Source organism: Hylobates moloch, unplaced genomic scaffold (assembly GCF_009828535.3).
Source record: "Hylobates moloch isolate HMO894 unplaced genomic scaffold, HMol_V3 SCAFFOLD_16, whole genome shotgun sequence".
NCBI lineage: Eukaryota > Metazoa > Chordata > Mammalia > Primates > Hylobatidae > Hylobates > Hylobates moloch.
Window position 1 is genome coordinate 46,987,251 of NW_026652291.1, and position 22,320 is coordinate 47,009,570.

The window sequence follows — 22,320 nt, forward strand, 5'->3', positions numbered from 1 at the left end:
TAATTCTAATACACCTATATTATACCAGGCCACAGACTGTTAGAGAAGGTCACTATTATTCTTATAAATGACATTTGTTAATTACCAAAGCGGATGGCAAAGTAACTCCCTGATATTTACTAAGCAGTTTGAAGCTAAGTGCCTCTATATCTATACACAGAAAATCTATTTTCTGAGATGGAAACCCTTCCTAAATATGAAGACTTCTCTCAAATTATGGCTTGTGGTTATCACTAAAAATATACTGTATTATCTGTGTAGCCTTGACAGTGGGTTTTGACATCTCTAGCCATTCCTAACTAAATACGGAAACAAAAATTAAATGTGACATAGTGACCAGCTCACTTCCCTAAGGCCAGACCTGGTAACTTTTGAAAGAGTGAAAGAATGAAAAATGAGCTTTCAAATACAGGAAGCCACTAGAAAATAAGAACACCACCATTCCACATCCTAAAATAAGAGCTTTAAAGATTTTCTGTTGAATAGCAAGTTTCGGGGCAAGGGGGAGAGAGGGAGAGGGTGGGTTTCTGCTCACTGTACACACGACACCAGTGGGAATAAGGGCCAGTCCAAGTTCTATGTTACCATTACTCTGGGTAATAGTTCCAAGCTGTGAGACACAGCTGTATAGGCCCTGCCAGCAAGGCCATCGCAGCAGTGCTTTGATAGCGTGGGGCCCCGAAGTGTCAGGATATAGAGAAGGCAGCAGTTGTTGGCTGTGAAAACAGTCTGATATAAACCAGATGGGAACTTACTAGATGGGCAACACAAAGGAAAACAATTGGCTCATTCAACAAAGTCAGGCCCCTGCTCCAGAGAATTCACAGAAGACAATAACAGTCACCCAGAGTTGATGCAAACAAGAAACAGCCATGTGGTTACAGTTTAAAGAACTGTTTTTCCTTAGACTAAACAAAGTTTTGATTTCTAATTCTTGTACTCATTAATTGAAGTCTGGTGTACAGGTCTTTTTGCCAAAGATAAATATTTCATTTCTTTTGTGACACCAATAGAAACTAATTTTGTGCTGCTTCCTCTAAAGTGCTATGAACATAAGCTAAGCTATTTCAGGAAACTGGCAAATTTAGAAAATGATTGATCATGCTGACACATTAATTAGAAAATATCCAACATATTATTTCCAGGACTTCCTAAGTCCTACTTTGTGTAATGTAGGCAGAATGACACAAAAGGCAATAATCGCAAGGCTCTCAGAACTATATTTCTACATAAATTGTTTTTTCTGACTTCATTAGGTGGTACAGTATTACTGCAATTATATTCCCAAGAAAAAAGTGCTCCTGTTTTCCATAGCCTCTGTGAGGCTTATCACAAAAAATGGTTCCCGACCATTCTGAGCTGACAAGTGTAACAAAGACTAACAATTAGATTTTAAGATACATTTTAGCAATAAGATTTTACTGAAAGATTTTTGTGGGTATATATTCCATAACGAGTAATTTGTTTTAACATTTTAACAGAGAGCAAATAGCATTCGAGCTTAAAATAATTCACAAGTAATTGCATTTCTTCTTACTAGAAACCCAAGAGTAATTTTGACCTCTGTATTTACTCCAATTAAAAAATATACCCGAGAAAGTCTTCAATTTGGAATCACCATTTTTAGGTCAAGGATAAGGAGCCCATCAGGGACACTCTGAAAATAATGAGGTGTATTACACAGCATTTGTCATGCACATATTTAAAAATATTTTGTAATTATATAAAAGAGTGATCCTGTTTTATTTTGCTTTTATAATAATAATAAAAAATAGATTTCTTAAAAGACATCTTTTCTGAAAATGATGGAGTTGGTTTCATTTCATTTTCATCTGTGGAACCATAAAAATTACTATGGTATATGAGATATAAGACTTGGGTTTCCCAGTCTGCACGTGCAGGATTGCCCAGATTATACCCATTGGCTACTCCCGTCCTAAAAGCTGAGGCTGAACACAAATACCCTTTCCTGTTCCATTAAATCTTTCATCCTATGCAAGGTAATTCTGAAGTAATCCAGAGAAACAGAAGTGAAGTAACAATTTGGTATGTAGTTTGATGCCATCTTATCAGCCATAGGTATTTACCTCCTCTTGTCTGCTGCATACACATCCATGTTCAGGCATACTTTTTTTTTTTTAATTACACATTAAGTTCTGGGATACATATGCAGAACGTGCAGGTTTGTTACATAGGTATACACATGCCATGGTGGTTTGCTGCACCCATCAACCCGTCATCTACATTAGGTATTTCTCCTAATGCTATCCCTCCCCTATCCCCCACCCCGACAGGCCCCGGTGTGTGATGTTCCCCTCCCTGTGGCCAAGTGTTCTCATTGTTCAATTCCCACTTAAGAGTGAGAACATGAGGTGTTTGATTTCCTGTTGCTGTGTTAGTTTGCTGAGAATGATGGTTTCTAGCTTCATCCATGTCCCTGCAAAGGACATGAACTAGTCATAACACGCATGGCTGCATATTATTCCATGGTGTGTATGTACCACATTTTCTTTATCCAGTCAATCACTGATGGGCATTTGGGTTGGTCCCAAGTCTTTGCTATTGTGAATAGTGCTGCAATAAACATATGTGTGCATGTGCCTTTATAGCAGAATGATTTATAATCCTTTGGGTATACACCCAGTAATGGGATTGCTGGTTCAAATGGTATTTCTGGTTCTAGATACTTGAGGAATCACCACAATGTCTTCTACAATGGTTGATTTACATTCCCACCAACAGTGTAAAAGCATTCCTATATCTCTACATCCTCTTCAGCATCTGTTGTTTCCTGACTTTTTAATGGTCGCCATTCTAACTGGCATGAGATGGTATCTCATTGTGGTTTTGATTTGTATTTCTCTAATGAGCAGTGATGATGAGCCTTTTTTCAGATCTTTGTTGGCCACATAAATGTCTTCTTTTGAGAAGTGTCTGTTGCCCATTTTTATTTTATTTTATCTTGAGACGGAGTCTCGGTCTGTCCCCCAGGCTGGAGTGCAGTGGCGCGATCTCGGCTCATTGCAAGCCCCGCCTTCTGGGTTCAGGCCATTCTCCTGCCTCAGCCTCCCAAGTAGCTGGGATACAGGCGACCACCACCATGCCTGGCTAATTTATTATTATTTTTTATATATTTTAGTAGAGGTGGGGTTTCACCGTGTTAGCCAGGACGCTCTCCATCTCCTGACCTTGTGATCCACCTGCCTCGGCCTCCCAAAGTGCTGGGATTACAGGGGTGAGCCACTGCATCTGGCCCCTTTGCCTACTTTTTGATGGGGTTATTTTTTTCCTGTAAATTTAAGTTCCTCGCAGATTCTAGATATTAGCCCTTTGTCAGATGGATAGATTGCAAAAATTTTCTCCCATTCCGTAAGTTGCCTGTTCACCCTGATGATAGTTTCTTTTGCTATGCAGAAGCTCTTTAATTAGATCCCATTTGTCTATTTTGGCTTTTGTTGCCATTGCTTTTGGTGTTTTAGTCATGAAGTCTTTGCCCATGCCTATGTCCTGAATGGTATTGCCTAGGTTTTCTTCTAGGGTTTTTATGGTTTTAGGTTTTATGTTTAAGTCTTTAATCCATCTTGAATTAATTTTTGTATAAGGTGTTAAGGAAGGGGTCCAGTTTCAGTTTTCTGCATATGGCTAGCCAGTTTTCCCAACACCATTTATTAAATAGGGAATCCTTTCCCCATTGCTTGTTTTTGTCAGGTTTGTCAAAGATCAGATGGTTGTAGATGTGTGGTGTTATTTATGAGGCCTCTGTTCTGTTCCATTGGTCTATATATCTGTTTTGGTACCAGTACCATGCTGTTTTGGTTACTGTAGCCTTGTAATATAGTTTGAAGTCAGGTAGCGTGATGCCTCCATCTTTGTTCTTTTTGCTTAGGACTGTCTTGGCTATACGGGCTCTTTTTAGGTTCCATACGAAATTTAAAGCAGTTTTTTCTAATTCTGTGAAGAAAGTCATTGGTAGCTTGATGGGGATAGCATTTTACTTTGGGTAGTATGGTCTTTTTCACAATATTGATTCTTCCTATCCATGAGCACGGAATGTTTTGCCATTTGTTTGTGTCCTCTCATTTCCTTGAGCAGTGGTTTGTAGTTCTCTTTGAAAAGGTCCTTCGAATCCCTTGTAAGTTGTATTCCTAAGTATCTTATTCTCTTTATAGCAATTGTGAATGGGAGTTCACTCATGATTTGGCTCTCTATTATTGGCATATAGGAATGCTTGTGATTTTTGCACATTGATTTTGTATCCTGAGACTTTGCTGAAGTTGCTTATCAGCTTAAGGAGATTTTGAGGTGAGATGATGGAGTTTTCTAAATATACAATCATGTCATCTGCAAACAGAGACAATTTGACTTCCTCCCTTCCTATTTGAATACCCTTTATTTCTCTCTCTTGCCTGATTGCCCTGGCCAGAACTTCCAGTAGTTGAATCGGAGTGGTGAAAGAGGGCATCCTTGTCTTGTGCTGGTTTACAAAGGGAATGCTTCCAGCTTTTGCCCATACAGTACGATATTGGCTGTGGGTTTGGGGTTTGTCATAAATAGCCCTTACTATTTTGAGATATGTTTCATCAATAGCTAGTTTATTGAGAGTTTTTAGCATGAAGGGGTGTTGAATTTTACTGAAGGCCTTTTCTGCATCTATTGAGATAATCACATGGTTTTTGTTATTGGTTCTGTTTATGTGATGGATTATGTTTACTGATTTGCATATGTTGAACCAGCCTTGCACCCCAGGGATGAAGCTGACTTGATTGTGGTAGATAAGCTTTTTGATGTGCTGCTGGATTTGGTTTGCCAGTATTTTATTGAGGATTTTTACACTGATGTTCATCAGAGATACTGGCCTGAAATTTTCTTTTTTTGTTGCGTCTCTGCCAGGTTTTCATATCAGGATGATGCTGGCTTCATAAAATGAGTTAGGGAGCAGTCTCTCTTTTTCTATTCTTTGGAATAGTTTCAGAAGGAATAGCAGCAGCTCCTCTTTGTACCTCTGGTAGAATTTGCCTGTGAATCTGTCTGGTCCCGGGCTTTTTTTGGTTGGTAGGCTATTAATTACTGCCTCAATTTCAGAACTTGTTATTGATCTATTCAGGGATTCGACCTCTTCCTGGTTTAGTCTTGGGAGGGTCTATGTGTCCAGGAATTTATCCATTTCTTCTAGATTTTGTAGTTAATTTGTGTAGAGGTGTTTATAGTATTCTCTGATGGTGGTTTGTATTTTTGTGAAATCAGTGGTGATATCCCCTTTATCATTTTTTATTATGTCTATTTGATTCTTCTCTCTTTTCTTCTTTATTAGTCTAGCTAGTGGTCTATCCATTTTGTTGATCTTTTCAGAAAACCAGCTCCTGCATTCATTGATTTTTTTAAGGGTTTTGTCTGTCTCTATCTCCTTCAGTTCTGCTCGGATCTTAGTTATTTCTTGTCTTCTGCTAGCTTTTGAATCTGTTTGCTCTTGCTTGTCTAGTTCTTTTAACTGAGATGTTAGGATGCCAATTTTAGATCTTTCCTGTTTTCTCCTGTGGGCATTTAGTGTTAGAAATTTCCCTCTACACACTGCTTTAGCTGTGTCCCAGAGATTCTGGTATGTTGTGTCTTTGTTCTCACTGGTTTCAAAGCACTTACTTATGTCTGCCTTAATTTCATTATTTACCCAGTAGTCACTCAGGAGCAGGTTGTTCAGTTTCCATGTAGTTGTGCTGTTTTGAGTGAGTTTGTTAATCCTGAGTTCTAGTTTGATTGCACTGTGGTCTGAGAGACTGTTTGTTATGATTTCTGTTCTTTTGCATTTGCTGAGGAGTGTTTTACTTCTAATTATGTGGTCAATTTTAGAATAAGTGTGATGTGGTGCTAAGAAGAATGTATATTCTGTTGATTTGGCATGGAGAGTTCTGTAGATGTCTATTAGGCCTGCTTGGTCCACAGCTGAGTTCAAGTCCTGATTATCCTTGTTAATTTTCTGTCTCGTTGTTCTAATATTGGTGGGGAGTTAAAGTCTCCCACTATTATTGTGTGGGAGTCTAAGTCTCTTTGTAGGTCTCTAAGAACTTGTTTTATGAATCTGGGTGCTCCTGTATTGGGTGCATATATATTTAGGATAGTTAGCTCTTCTTGTTGCATTGATCCCTTTGCCATCACGTAATGACCTTCTTTGTCTTTTTTTTTATCTTTGTTGGTTTAGTCTGTTTTATCAGAGACTAGGATTGCATCCCCTGCTTTTTTTGCTTTCCATTTGCGTGGTAAACATTCCTCCATCCCTTTATTTTGAGCCTATGTGTGTCTTTGCATGTGAGATGGGTCTCCTGAATACAGCACACTGATGGGTCTTGACTCATTATCCTATTTGCCAGTCTGTGTCTTTTAATTGGGGCATTTAACCCATGTACATTTAAGGTTAATATTGTTATGTGTGAATTTGATCCTGTCATTAGGATGCTAGCTGGTTATTTTGCCCATTAGTTGATGCAGTTTCTTCAGTGTCAATGGTCTTTACAATTTGGTATGTTTTTGCAGTGGCTGGTACCAGTTTTTCCTTTCCATGTTTAGTGCTTCCTTCAGGAGTTCTTGTAAGGCAGGCCTGGTGGTGACAAAATCTTTTAGCATTGGCTTGTCCCTAAAGGATTTTATTTCTCCTTCACGTATGAAGCTTAGTTTGGCTGTATATAAAATTCTGGGTTGAAAATTCTTTTCTTTAAGACTGCTGAATATTGGCCCCCCATTCTCTTCTGGCTTGTAGGGTTTCCGCAGAGCGAGCCACTGTTAGTCTTATGGGCTTCCTTTTGTGGGTAACCCAACCTTTCTCTCTGGCTGCCCTTAACATTTTTTCCTTCATTTCAACCTTGTTGAATCTGATGATTATGTGTCTTGAGGTTGCTCTTCTCAAGGAATATCTTTGTGGTATGCTCTATATTTCCTGAATTTGAATGTTGGCCTGTCTTGCTAGGTTGGGGAAGTTCTCCTGGATAATATCCTGAAGAGTGTTTTCCAACTTGGTTCCATTCTCCCCATCACTTTCAGGTACACCAATCAAACGTAGGTTTGGTCTTTTCACATAGCCCCATATTTCTTGGAGGCACTGTTCATTCCTTTTCATTCTTTTTTCTCTATTCTTGTCTTCACACTATTTCATTAAGTTGATCTTCAATCTCTGATATCCTTTCTTCCGCTTGATCAGTCTGGCTATTGATACTTGTGCATGCTTCACAAAGTTCTCGAGCTGTTTTTCAGCTCCATCAGGTCATTTATGTTCTTCTCTAAACTGGTGATTCCAGTTAGCAATTCGTCTAACCTTTTTTCAACGTTCTTAGCTTCCTTTATTATGGGGGAAGGAATTAAAGAGGAGAAAACGTGATTTTGATTAAGGCAATATACTCAGACTATTTAGGTTTAGATGAACTGAGTAAGCAAAGGGAAATTACAGCCCAGCTTTCTGTAGTCCTTTCCAGAGCTAATTTGAAGAAACAGAAAGGGTTAGAACATGCTCCTTTAGCTCAGAGGAGTTTGTTATTACCCATCTTCTGAAGCCTACTTCTGTCAATTCATCAAATTCATTCTCCATCCAGTTTTGTTCCCTTGCTGGCGAGGAGTTGTGATCCTTTGAAGAAGAGGCGTTCTGGTTTTGGGAATTTTCAGCCATTTTGCACTGGTTTTTCCTCATCTTTGTGGATTTATCTACCTTTGGTCTTTGATGTTGGTGACCTTCAGATGGGGTTTCTGCGTGGATGTCCTTTTATGTTGATGTTGATGCTATTCCTTTCTGTTAATTTTCCTTCTACCATTCAGGTGCCTCTGCTGCAGGTCTGCTGGGGTTTGCTGGAGGTCCACTCCAGACCCTGTTTGCTTGGGTATTACCAGCAGAGTCTGCCAAACAGCAAAGATTGCTGCCTGTTCCTTCCTCTGGAAGCTTTGCCCCAGAGGGGCACCCGCCAGATGCCAGTCAGAGATCTCCTGTATGAGGTGTCTGTCAACCCCTGCTGGGAGGTGTCTCCCAGTCAGGAGGCACAGGGGTCAGGGACCCCCTTGAAGAGGCAGTCTGTCCCTTAGCAAAGCTCGAGCACTATGCTGGGAGATTTGCTGCTCTTCAGAGCTGGCAGGCAGGAACATTTGTCTGCTGAAGCTGCACCCACAGCCGCCCCTTCCCACAGGTGCTCTGTCCCAGGGAGATGGGAGTTTTATCTATAAGCTCCTGACTGGGGCTGCTGCCTTTCTTTCAGAGATGCCCTGCCCAGAGGAATCTAGAGAGGCAGTCTGGCTACAGCTGCTTTGCTGAGATATGGTGGGTTCCACCCAGTTCCAACTTCCTGGCATCTTTGTTTACACTGAGGGGAAAACCGCCTACTCAAGCTTCAGTAATGGCGGATGCCCCTCCCCCGACCAAGCTTGAGCATCCCAGGTCGACTTCAGACTGCTGTGCTGGCAGCGAGAATCTGAAGCCAGTGGATCTTTACCTTGCTGGGTTCCGTGGCAGTGGAATCCGCTGAGGCAGACCACTTGGCTCCCTGGCTTCAGCCCCGTTTCGAGGGGAGCGAATGGTTCTGTCTTGCTGGCGTTCCAGGCACCACGAAGTATGAAAAAAAAAAAACTGCAGCTAGCTTGGTGTCTGCCCAAATGGCCACCCAGTTTTGTGCTTGAAACCCAGGGCCCTCGTGGTGTAGGCACCTGAGGGAATCTCCTGGTCTGCAGGTTGCGAAGACCATGGCAAAACATAGTATCTGGGCTGGAAAGCACCGTTTCTCACGGCACAGTCCCTCATGGATTCAATTGGCTACAGGAGGGAGTTCCCCGACCCCTTGTGCTTCGTGGGTGAGGCAACGCCCCACCCTGCTTCTGCTTGCTCTCCGTGGGCTGCACCCACTGTCTAACCAGTCCCAGTGAGATGAACTGGGTACCTCAGTTGGAAATGCAGAAATCACCCACCTTCTGCATTGATCTCGCTGGGAGCTGCACACTGGAATTGTTCCTATTCAGCCATCTTGTCCAGGTCCCTAAGATATATCTTATACATATAATCTGAAATATATTTGCTGAAGAGAAACAATTTTGTTGAAAGTTAATTTATCTCCCTAACACTATATTGAACATGTACCATCTTTAGCATTTCCTCACCAGCATCCTTTAAAGCTTAGGACAAATATAGGTTCATTTCCTATCTGTTAAAGGAGAGCTGATTATAACATGAGTATTCAAAAAGGAGAGATTCCCTAGAAACAGTCATGCTAATAAAAGCTAACACTTTCAGGGCTGGGCATGGTGGCTCATGCCTATAATCCTAGCACGTTGGGAGGCCAAGGCAGACAGATCACAAGGTCAAGAGATAGAGACCATCCTGGCCAACAGGGTGAAAACCCGTCTCCACTAAAAATACAAAAATTAGCTGGGTGTGGTGGCACGCACCTGCAGTCCCAGCTACTTGGGAGGCTGAGGCAAGAGAATCACTTGAACCCGGGAGGCAGAGGTTGCAATGAGCAAAGCTAACACTTTAATAGCTCTTAATATATGTCAGGTTCTAGTAAAAGTGTATTTTATGTCTTTAATTACCATGAAATATCTATACTATATTACAGATAAGAAAAGCGCAGAGAGGTTAAGTATTTTGCCCAGGGTCACCAGCTAGTAAATAGAGGAGCTAGGATTTGAACTCACGCAATTTGTCTCCAAAGTGCCTCTAATTCTAAATAGAACAGAATCATCAAAAACAACTGGAGTCCTTAATCAGTGTTTCTCAAAGGGTGGTCCTCCCTCTTCTGCATCCGAATAACCAGGGGCACTAGTTTAATGTTTACATTTCCAGGCCCCATCTCAGGCAAACAATCACTTTAGGATCTACATTTTATTAATAAATACTCCCGGAGAATTCTATGTCTGTTAAAGTTTGAGTAATACTGTATTAGAGACTAACAATCTACTAGTGGTTCATCCTATATGTATAATAAGACTATATCACTTCTCTGTTCTAATTTATTAATTTATTTTAGTTTTCAGTCAAGCTTTTAGTAAAAAGATCACAAAATAACAGTTTCTCACAGCCATACATTAAGACTGCACACTTCTGAATGGAGAGATCACTCACCGGTGAATTGCTTTTTTATGACACTGGACAGCTGCGTAGCTGCATCTCTGGCCTGAATTTATTTGAGGGTAATGTATTCTGAACTGAAATAATCAAGCTTCTCTTTTTATTTTCATTATATGAACAAAAAGGGTAGAACTGGTTTAGTGGAATAATCCACTGTTATCTGGTTGAAATAGTCTGCCTAATTTATATAAAATTAAAATCACTAAAACATTTTTAGTAAATGATTACTAGGTTGATTAGAAGAATAATTCTCATTTGTAATACATCAACTTGTAGTTAATTTGGAGGGCATTGTGGTATAATAAAAGTAATACTGAGGCCGGGAGTGGTGGCTCATGCCTGTAATCCCAGCACTTTGGGAGGCCAAGGTGGGAGGATCACTTGAGCCCAAGAGCTCAAGACCAGCTTAGGGAATACAGCAAGACCCCATCTCAATAATAATAATAATATTCAACTAGAAGTAAGATCAGATGTTACTCCTAATTGTAATCACAACCTTTGGTTCTGTTGAACTGGAGATGGTTCCTCTGCTCCCAAGTCTTAAGTATTTACCTCATTAATATCAAAATGTAAAGATTTTTATCAAATCTGTATTTACCTCTGTGATTATAAGGTTAAATTATTTGTAATAGCTGTTGAATAAAAAGGCTACTAATTGATCTAATAGTTTAAATTATATTTTATATCAATTTGATATCTATTTTAAAAATCGTAATAAAAACTTTAAAGTCAAGTTTCAGGAAATCTGGTTAAGAACAATGAAGGGGTTGAAGAGGTTTTTTGAATGTTGGCAAGTCTTCAAAACAATCCTCGTGTGTGGTTTTGGTGAGATGTGTTTAATGTCAAAAAGATGAGAAAAACCCAAGCTGTCCATACACAGTGTATAATTAATTCCACAAAAAGGAAATTAAATAATTTCCACAAAAAGGAAATTAAATAATTTCCACAATTAAAATGCTTCTATATTGAAAAGGAAATTACTTTTAGTACCAACAAGTAAAAATGTTATAGAAATCCTTGCATAATATTCAATGTCTTATTTAACAGATTTTCCATGTCAATCCTTTATGCATTTTGCTCATTCTGAGGGATCACCCTTAGTTACGCACATTTGTCTGTTAGATTATATATATATGACATAGATATAGATATTATATATAGATATGCATATATATATTCTATCTCTTAAATAAAAAGTATAAATCATTTCACATTGGAACAGTTAAAAGAATCACCTATGTTTAAAAATCCATTATTGTGCCAGAGAAATATTTTTTCTCATATGGATTATGCCTCTCTCATCCAAACATCCTCACATAAAATGTAAGAAATGTATATACATAAAAACAATCTGCAAGTTGACCTAACACACTTGTTGCCACGCTTATTTTTCAGCACTATAAGAAAACAGTGACAAGTTGACAGTTTAATTATAGAAAGATGTTTGCCTTTTCATATTTAATAGTATTCTAACAAATTATTTCTGAGATGCAGTGTTTTAAAGAAATTATTCTTCTCAACTACCCCTTTCTTCTTTTTTTGTTTTTTTTTCCTGGTTTAATAAGGACTTGTTTATTTTGAGGAAAAAAGTTCCCAAACATCAGGCTGTTCACAAAAATAACCCACAGTATCAACTTTAGAAGCAAATCTTAAGACTACAACACTAATTATTTTTCTAGAGGACGCATTTGACATGCCAGCTCTCATTCACAAAACTATGTTGTTGCATTTGTGTTGAACTGCCTCACACAGCACACTAATGTGGGGGTGTAATACACATACTTCTAAGTCAAAGTTGCTTTCAGGAGCTACTCAACTAAAGGAGATTGCCTTTGCAGTTAGGGAAGCAACTACTGAACTTACGTAAGAATGAAAAGAACTGTACTCCCTGCATAACAAGAGATTATTTTGGAGACAGTTGATAAAAACCACATATCCTTTTTATTAAGCCATAAAGAAGTATCAAAATTAAAAGCAAAAATTACAGGGTAAGACTTAACAAAACTACTAGGGCATCAAAGGAGGTGAAAATGGAACTAGGCGCAGGGCAATATGAATTAATGAACATGGGAAGGACAAGGATTGGGAGAACAGTGAGCATGTGCTGAAGATACCGTGGGAGAGGATCTGGTGAAAAATTTGATCTTAGACAAGCACCTATGTAAAAAAATAATGGGATAAGATTTCTAAACCCCACTATGTGCTTAAGAGTCATCTTCGCCATTGGCGCTGTCTCTGTCATCCTCTCCTTCTTCAGCCTCTTTTTCATTATCCTTGATCAACTCCAGCTGGTCATCCCCCATCTTCATTGTCATCATCATCCAGTAGGTCCTCCTCAGCAAAGTCATCTGCACCCCCCTCAGACTCCACCTTCACATTAGTCTCATCTTTCTTCACGGAACTGCTGCTCTGCTCCTCTTCCGACTTATCATCCTTCATCTCTACTGCTTGTTTCCCCTGTTCCTTTTCAATTTTCTTCTAGGTTTTCTAAGAGAGAATCCACTTTTTGTTTTATCTGGGTCAATTCCTTCTTAATGGCCTGAAGGTCATCTCCTTTCAACTTTCCAGACTTGGAAGATCCCCGCTGTCCCCTCTTGGAATTGAAGCCACTTTATCCCTTTCATGAGGTGTTTCCTGATACATGCTGACATTTCGAGGGCACTACAGCCCGAGCAATAGGAGGAAGAGGAACATGTGCTGGGTAACTGTACATCCTATCATAATAATCCTGTTGAAAGTCATGGTCCAAGTCAAAAGAGGAGCTGTACATCTCCACCTACAGCGGCCCGGGCATTTCTCTCATTAACATATTAAACAAAGGCAAAGCCCTTATGAACAGAGCAACCCACAATTTTGCCATACTTTGAAAAGATTGCCTCCACATCAGATTTCTTGAGCGCAAGAGTGTTGAGATTCCCAGGGAACACATGGGAGTTCATGGAGTGAGGATCTGTCTTGTCGGTAACGTTGCTGGCCACTGTGCTGGATGACGAAGCTTCTCACAAAGCCGAAAATGTAACTGAAGATCAAAAAAATCTCACAGAAATGGGGAGGCAGAAGAGATTAGATTCTGAGACTCCTACTCCCTGGTACTATGTGGAGAAGCCAACTGCTGCTCAAGGTCGGCAAGGCAGCCACAACTGCTCAGTCTTCATCTCTTCACAAAATGGCCTTTCTTCTTTTTATCCCCGGAGAGCAGATGCTTTGTTTGATCCACCTCTCTAGGGCCACAGCACTTTCTATGGGACTTTATGTAAAGGGATGCTAAAAAAGATTAACCTAAGAATGAATGCACAATGGAATATTATTCAGCTATAAAAAAGAATAAAGTAATGATACCTGCTACAACATGAATGAACCTTGAAAACATTATGTTGCCAGGTGTGGTGGCTCACACTTGTAATCCCTGCACTTTGGGAGGCTGAGGTGGGCAGATTGCTTGAACCCAGGAGTTCAAGACCAGCTTGGACAACAGAGTGAGATCTTGTCTCTACAAAAAATGAAAACGAAATTAGCCGGGCATGATGGCACACGCCTGCCATCCCAGCTACTCAGGAGGCTGAGGTGGGAAAATTTCTTGAGCCCAGGAGGTCAAAGGCTGCAGTGAGCCATGATCACGCCACTGCACTCCAGCCTGGGTGACAGAGCAAAATTCTGTCTCAACAACAACAACAACAACAAAAAAACCCCAAAACTAAAAGAAAACATTATGTTAAATGAAAGAAGCCAAAAAGAAAACCACATCTTGTATGATTCCACTTATATGAAATGTCCAGAATAGGGAAATCCAGAGAGACAGAAAGTAGATTAGTGGTTGGCAGGGATAGGGTTGGGGAGGGTAGAATGGAAAATAATTACTAATAGATATGGAGTTTCTTTTTAGGGTGAAGAAAATGTTCTGGAATTAGAAAGGGATGGTAATTCAGCAACTTTTTGCATATACTAAAAACCACCGAGAATTTAACAGGGAGAATTTTATGGTATGTGAATTATATCTCAATTTAAAAAGAAAGAGTGAATGAATGTCCACACGATTTTTCTTTCTCATCTAAAGTTCAAAAAGATTGCCCATGAACTAATATCTAAGCTGATTTAATTTTCCCCACCCTTGGGCATATTCTCGGCTGCCCCTACCCTCTGTTCAACTATTTTGTCCTCAAAGAATAAAAATCTATGTTAATACTATAAAATAAATCAATCTTTTGGAAAAGCAAATAAAAATCACCTTAGATTAGTCCACTGTGGCTGTTTGCATGACTGTCTACATTAAAAAGAGACAGTAATGGAAAAATGATTGTAATGAAATATTCTCATTTTTCTCTTCCCTTCCTTCTTCCGTCTTATTACTAAATAACAGAATTAAATGTTGTTTGGGGTTAATAGCAAATGATGTAATCATCAAATTCAATTCCATGAACATTTACTGATCACCACAGTGCTACAGTGGGAAACAAGCTCTCTTAAACAAGAAACTGATAACATATCTTAAAAACAAATCACAACACTATCCCATATATCACTTTCTTTGGAATATTAAATAATCAGTCCAGGGAATACAGAGATGATAAAAGCAGCTCTTGTCAACAAGCTGTTAAGTCACACGATAAATATTTATTAAATGCTTATTCAATAAATAGTATTACACAAGGAAAGGAGCATCAGCTTTGCAATCAAGTTGATCTGGGCTGGAATTCCAGATCTTCATTTTCTAAATTGTGTGCTTTGGGAAAATTAGTTAACCTTCATGAATCTTATCATTCTCTCTTGTAAAACAGGAATAAAACTACCTGAGTCAGGCATGATGGCACACACCTGTAGTCCTAGCTACTTGGAAGCTGAGGCAGGAAGACTGCCTGAGCCCAGGAGGTTGAGGATGCAATGAACTATCACACCCCTGCTCTCCAGCCTGGGTGACAGTGAGACTCTATGTCTATAAAACAAACAAACAAAACTACCTGCATGGCATGGTATTGTGATGAATAAATGAAATTAACATAGAACATACCTAGCAAACCTCTGGTAAATGTATTCCCATTTTTTGTTTTGTTTTGGTTTTGAGATAGAGTCTCACTCTGTCGCCCAAGCTGGAGTGTAGTGGTGTAATCTCAGCTCACTGCAACCTCCGCCTCCTAGGCTTAAGCAATTCTCATGTCTCAGCCTCCCAAGTAGCTGGGACTACAGGCATGTGCCACCACGTCCGGCTAATTTTTGTATTTTTAGTAGAGATGGGGTTTCGCCATGTTGGCCAGGCTGGTCTCGAACTCCTGACCTCAAGTGATCCACCCGCCTGGGCCTCTCAAAGTGTTGGGATTATAGGTGTGGGCCACTGTGCCCAGCAAAAAACTGTTGTTAAGATGATGATTATGTTCAAGGCAGAAAAGAGCTAGGGGAAGAGAGTGGGTTAAAATGAATAAGACGTTTTCAATCGGAGGTTCAGTAAGAACTCAGAAAGATGGAGCTGAATGTTGAAGATTAAGTAATTTGTAGGCATATAAAAGTGGGGAGAGAAGGAAACTCTGGGTGGAAAGAAGATAATGCAGAAAGGCATTGAAGCTTAGTAGTGCAGAGTGTGGAGGGCCCCCAATTAATGTTTACTGAGTTAAACTGTGTTGATTACACATTATATTGGATGTGCCAGTAAAAAACACAAGTTTTTGAGCTGACAGTTCTTCCCTTTCTGAAATCTAAAAAACAAAATTTTAAACAAGAGTATTTCCACTGTAGATTTATTAGCATATACAATTTTTCTTTGTTTCCAGTTAGTCACTATTAATTATAAAACATAAATGTTTCAGATTTCTAGTCTAAATGGAATGTATTTTTAAATGAACACCTAAAAATCCAATTTACATTGTATTGAAAATATACTGTATTATAAATATGTCAAACTATCTCCTCCTAAAGTGTTAATATAAGAAAAAGATGTAAGAGTAAATAAATGTAATACAGTATCACATTTACACACCTTTTAACAACAAAACCTTTTATACCTTCCCAAGTGATAAGCTTTTAGTACAAGCTAATTAAGAAAATTCATAATAAGCAAAAGAAGTGTCGTAAACTCAGTAATATATACATGATTTTATTGAAGTATAATTTATAACCAGTAAAACTAACCATTGAAAAATACTTAGTTATATAGACACTACCCCAATCAAGATATATAATATTTCCATCCAAATGGAAAAAAGTTCCCTCCTGCCATTTGTTGTCAAACTCTTCTTCGAGGCAACCACTGACCTGTTCTCCGTATCTATAGTTTTGCCTTTTCCAATAAATTTTGCCTTTTCCATATAAATGGAATCATACAGTATGTAGCCTTTTAACTTCTTGCACTACATTTAATGCAATTGAGATTCATCTGTGCTGTTGTGTGTGTATCAGTAGTTCACATCTTTTCATTGCTGAGTACTATTCCATTGTATGGATGTACCACACAGATTGTTTATCCATTTACTTGTTGAAGGACATTTTGGTTGATTCCAGTTTTGGGTAATTATAAAAGAAACTGCTAAAAAAGCTTTGAGCACAGGTTTTGTGTGAAAATAAGTTTTCATTTATCTTGAATGAATACATAGGAAATGGACTGCTGAGTCATATGGTAAATTTACGTTTAATTTTATAAGGAACTGTCAAACAGTTTTCCAAGGTGCAAGTTGCATTCTGCATTCCCACCAGCAATGTATAAGAATTAGAATTGATCTATATCCTCACCAACACATGGTAGTATCAGTTTCCTTGATTTTAGTCAACCTAATGGGTATTCAGTGGTATTTAATTTTTAATTTGCATCTTCCCAATTACTAATGATGTTGAACAATTTTCCATGTGCTTATTTGCCATCCAAATATCTTTTTTGGTGAAGTATCTGTTCAAATCTTTTATCCATTTTAAAAATTGTGTTGTTTGTTTTCCTAGTGTTGAGTTTTGTAAGGTTTAAAAATATATTCTGGACATAACTGCTTCATCAGAAAGCAAATTTGCAAATATTTTCTTCCAGTCTGTGATTTGTCCTTTTTCATTCTCTTAACACTGTCTTTTGAAGAATAGAAATTTTTATTTTGATTAAGTCCAATTATCAATAGTTTCTGCAATATCTTAGAAATCTTTGCCCAACCAAAGGTCACAAAGAAACATTTTCTCCTAAATTTTCTTCTAGAAGTTTTGTAGTTTTAGGCTTTACATTTAGATCTATGATCCATTTTTTAGCTCATTTTTGTGTGTTTGTGAAATATAGATTGAGGTTCATTTTTTTTGTATATAGATGAGCTCTGTCCAAACACCATTTGTTGAAAAGATTATCCTTTCTCCATTGAATTGTCTTTCCCGTTTGTAAAAATCAATTGATCAACTGATCATAAATGTGTGGACTTTTTTTCTTAATTCTCTATTCTATCCCATTGATATTTATGCCAATATCCCACTGTCTTGATTACTGTAGCTTTATAATAAGTCTTAGAGTTATATAGTATAATCTTCCAACTTTATTTTTCTTTTTAAAAGTCATTTTGGCTATTCTAGGTCCTCTGCATTTTCTTATGAGTTTTAGATTCAGCTTGTCAACCTCTACCCAGAAATCCCTGCTGGAATGTTTTTGAGATTGCACTGAATCTATAGATCAATTTGGAGGGAACTGACATTTTAAATTCTACCCTGTCCCTTTGGCAAATTTTGTGCAGGACAGTTTCTAACCACTCTCCCAACAATAAGAAACTTCTAATCGTGCTAATAAAAGATTGTGGGACCAAGACTATTTCCTTCTTCTCCACCAGGAGTGGATTCTTTTTTTTCTTTACCCTTCCCCCAGCCACAATAGGTTTTCACCTATACCCTGGAAATAACAGATGTGTTGCCCCTTCCTCAGTGGCTTAAGGCTTTTGTTCTTAAAGAAGAAGGGTCAAAGTGGGGCATCCTGTCTTTCTGGCAGTAACAGCCACTCCCCTCATTCAGGCCTGCACCAGTGACAGAGACTCTCTGCCTTTCCCCACAATCTTTCTCTAGAGGTCTGTGCAGAAGATGCCTACAAGTGGGTGTGAACTCCACTTGTATCTCTGACTACCAATGGTTCTACACTTGGCCTTTAGAAATCCACTTAAAAAGTTTAACTAAATACTTCTTATCTGCTTGATTGGTGCCTGGTGTCTCTTCCTGTAACCATGCTCTGTCACAAGTGAGACAGTGCTTGTGTCTCATCTCTTTTTGGAGGAGTCTGTCTTTCCTTGGACTTTAGGCTACGTAGTTGCTCTGCATCAGAAGCTCTCTGATGGGTTCAAGAAATGTTAATGATTTTGTAGTTTATCTGACATTTTATAACAGTTAGGGTGAAAGTGACAAGTTTTCCAATTTCCTCATCCTAGGTGGAAACAAAACTCCCAAATTCAGCAACATTTCAAAGTGAATTTATTTTTTGTTAATCAATAATAGCGTGGATTTGTGGACATTTATTCAGACAATGCTTGTTACACATTTGGATTCACAGATTTTTGGCACACTTATTAGTCTGTGCCCCAACCCCTCCCTATCAGAGATCCACACACATAGTTCTGAAATCCCTATCATATCTTAAGATTATTAAAAATCAACTTAAAACCCTTTTAACTATGGTTTTGAAATTACTAAGGTCAATTGTAGTTCTGATAGCTATTGTAATTTAGCTAAATTTCAAATACAAAGGCAAAAAATGCACCATTCTACTAAAAAAGAAAAATAATTTGCGCACGTGGTCAAAATTAGCTTCTAGGAATATATAAGCTTTGAATTTCCTAATGCTCACATATTTAAAGTCATCATCACAGCTATATGAGTATAAAAGGTGCTAAATTTTCTAGAATTTAACTCAGGACATAATGCCAGAAAGAAATGTTTGTGATTCTGTATTTCCCACAAAAATGTAAACTGATTTTGACAAATAACAGCAATTACACCTATTACTTCTAGCACTTTGATACTTATTTTCTGAGTAACATGTGTAATCTACAAATAAGAAAAACTGAAAACTGCTGATTTTTTTCAAGCAAATTTGACAATCCAATCTATCATAGCATTTAACATAAAACATATGACTTATTTTTTCCCTATTGACTGATAGTAGTACATAGTATGTTTGACTTTGTAATGATAATTTATTATGGTGGTCTTAAAATGTAAAGAGAAAAACAGAAGGAAAATAATTTTTAAAGTGTACTGTTTTAATACATTACTTTATAGAATTTAATTGTTCCTGGGCTCATCACAAATAAATTGACTTAAAACTAGCCTCTCATTTGTACTGATGAAAGTTAACTTGTATAGCAAAAGATGAGTAAAAATTAACTTGCACAGCAAAGGGGGAAAAATAGAAATGACCATTCAAATACTTTTTTAAAAAGTACTTTCACTATAAAACTGTTAGATACATTAATCAGTACATAGAATCAGATAAGTGGTATCACATGGTCAAAGATAGACCCAATAAATTCAATACCAAATAAAAAGGTTTTACTCTTAAAGGCTCCAAAGATACCATTTGTCAGAACAATGAATTCCTCTCTTTTATATTAAAATCTGAAAGTAATAATCAAGGGGGAAAAAAACTAAGTACTTTACTAAGTTCCTAGCAATACAGTGCTGGAATCTGTGTCCTACCATTCTTCAGTTAATTTTTAATGGATGATCATTAAAACAGCTGTTACTGCTTCTTTCTTTATAGCCATATATTAAACTACTACACATTTCAAGTGAAATACATGATACTTCCCCCTGAAATAGCCAAAATTTGGGGTTCTAGTATTCTTGGAAGCATTTATCTGCTAGAAAAGATGTGGTTTTAATTCCCTTGTGATAAGGTGAATTTCCTTCATTATCTTCAAGGTTTCTATGTACGAGAGGATTGAATTCCTTCAAGGTCACCCAAAGTCCTGAGAGCTCCAGAGAATTATTTTGGCACTCTGACTTCTATTTTCTGGAACATTTGGCAATGTCTCAGAGTTTCATCAGAGAAAAATAATAATAAAACCCACAAAATCTATGGGGAAAAAAGTCATAACTGACTATATTTGCCAAGGCAATCATATTCATTCAAGAAATTTTCTAGTATAAAGATATGTACCAATTATAGAGTGAAAGACTTCACCTGTATTTAAAATGTTCTCTTTATAGCCCACTGGTATTTATTTGTCTTAGTCAAGGCTGGTATAGGTCTGCTCTCCTACCTTTTGTATTAGATGTAAAATTAAATGTAAAACATTTCAAATGTATTAAATCCAACTGTTGTAAACCCTTTCCACATAAAACTTCCTTCTACCAGCTAACATCTTACCAGAGATATTTTCCTATCAGCTGAGAAAAATAATTATTTCATTACATACAACATCCCCAAGAAAATGAAATTCATTTATAATGTCAAAAATGATTGATTTTTAAAAACATTAAAGAAACTATCATTGACTGTGAAGGACAGTTCACAAATAAGAACTCAGTAGAAGAACATGAAGTAAATTGTGACATTATCTTAGAAACATTTATCTGCCCATATCGATATACTATCATGATTAATTCTTAAATCACCAGAAGAAGAGTTTTATAGGCATTTTCCATAGTACATTAATATTAACGTACTATGGTGAGGTTAAAGAAAAAAAGGGTCAGGAGGACAAAGTTCTGAAAACTTGGAGCAAGAGGGGAACAGACAACAAATGGAAGAGTGAAAACCTAAACCTTAAGTGGCGTAATCTTACTATCTTGAGTACTTCCTCATTTAGGTCCCTCCCAAAACACCAAATGCATAGTTACATCTGCAATTATACCAGCATTCAATAATATGCATTTGCTCAATTAAATATTATTTGAAAATTAAATAAAAATCACAGTTACAAAAGCAAAAAGAAAAATTCCACTTCTCAAAATATTTCTAATACTTCTTCCAGGATTGTGGGCAGAAAGTTTTTAAACAGAAGAGATCTTAATTTCTATTGCCAAATTTCAGATTTTAGGTTATATAAAATGTAAATGACTAAGAAGCAAGATGGCAAACAAAGCACAAGGCCAACAGCCTTGTAGAAACATAGAGACAACATCAAAATGCTTGAATGCTGACTGTGGAATTAAAGGTAACAACACAAGTTTGATAAAGAACTATGATATGGTCATCCATAGCATAGTATGTAATATGACAGGCAATTGCTTTTAAGTTATACTTGGCCAACATCACCATGCACTAAATAATGTGCTTTACAAAGCATATTAACAGCCATAATTCCTGCCTTTAACATATTATAACTTCAAACAGACCTATATACAGATAAAAAGACCTTGGTATTCAATTGAACAAGAACTAAAAGGCAAGGGTAAAGGAAAGACACCAGCTAAGAGTTTTAAAAATCCACTAGAAATAGTGTTTACTGGTAAAAAGAACAAACTAACATAGTCAAATACAATACCGATTCTTCATGTAAATGGACTAAATGAGTCCATTTAGTGGAAAACAAAAACCTAGAGAGCAGTGGGATGTATACAAAAGTAAAGAATTCTTATATTTGTTCAATATTCAGACAAGTATCAAACTATTGTATTATTACATAAAAACAAGTCTTACCTTGTTGCTGTGAAGATGCAATATCAGATTTATTTCTAACACGTAGGTAACTTTGTGATGGTTTGTGTTCAACTTGCTTAACATCCTGATTTTGCTTTTGTTGGTACTAAATAATTTAAGATATGAAGTCATAATATTATTTTTTAGTTACTTAAAAAAATCTGAGAAGTCAAATTATTCAAGTGTTTATAAAATTTTAATAATATGCTTGCTTTCTAGTTGCTTTTTATTGCCTTTTATTTATTAGCACTTCTACCAATAAATAGGTGATGAGGTACATATTACAAAAGAAAAGACGCTGCAAAAAAAAAAAAACCTTTAAAAAGATTTGGATCATATATACAGATTTCAAATATCCAAGTCATTTCTGTCTATTTTTTTTTTTTGAGACGGAGTCTCGCTCTGTCGCCCAGGCTGGAGTGCAATGGCGTGCTCTCAGCTCACTGCAAGCTCCGCCTCCCGGGTTCACGCCATTCTCCTGCCTCAGCCTCCCGAGTTGCTGGGACTACAGGCGCCCGCCAACACGCCCGGCTAATTTTTTGTATTTTTAGTAGAGACGGGGTTTCACCGTGTTAGCCAAGATGGTCTCGATCTCCTGACCTCGTGATCCGCCCGCCTCGGCCTCCCAAAGTGCTGGGATTACAGGCTTGAGCCACCGCGC

General features: G+C 37.7%; 1 protein-coding gene and 1 pseudogene across 11 annotated transcripts in view; both read right to left on the bottom strand.

The window, feature by feature from the left end:
* KIAA0586 (KIAA0586 ortholog) overlaps positions 1-22,320 on the bottom strand; it is a 122,905-nt gene that overhangs the window by 14,011 nt on the left and 86,574 nt on the right. For all 11 annotated transcript variants that reach the window (XM_058429480.1, XM_058429479.1, XM_058429478.1 and 8 more), the window contains one exon: positions 21,660-21,765. In XM_058429480.1, the coding sequence (XP_058285463.1) occupies positions 21,660-21,765 (106 nt within the window). The remainder of the gene's footprint in view (positions 1-21,659; positions 21,766-22,320) is intronic.
* Positions 11,865-13,269, bottom strand: LOC116456196 (heterogeneous nuclear ribonucleoproteins C1/C2-like; annotated as a pseudogene).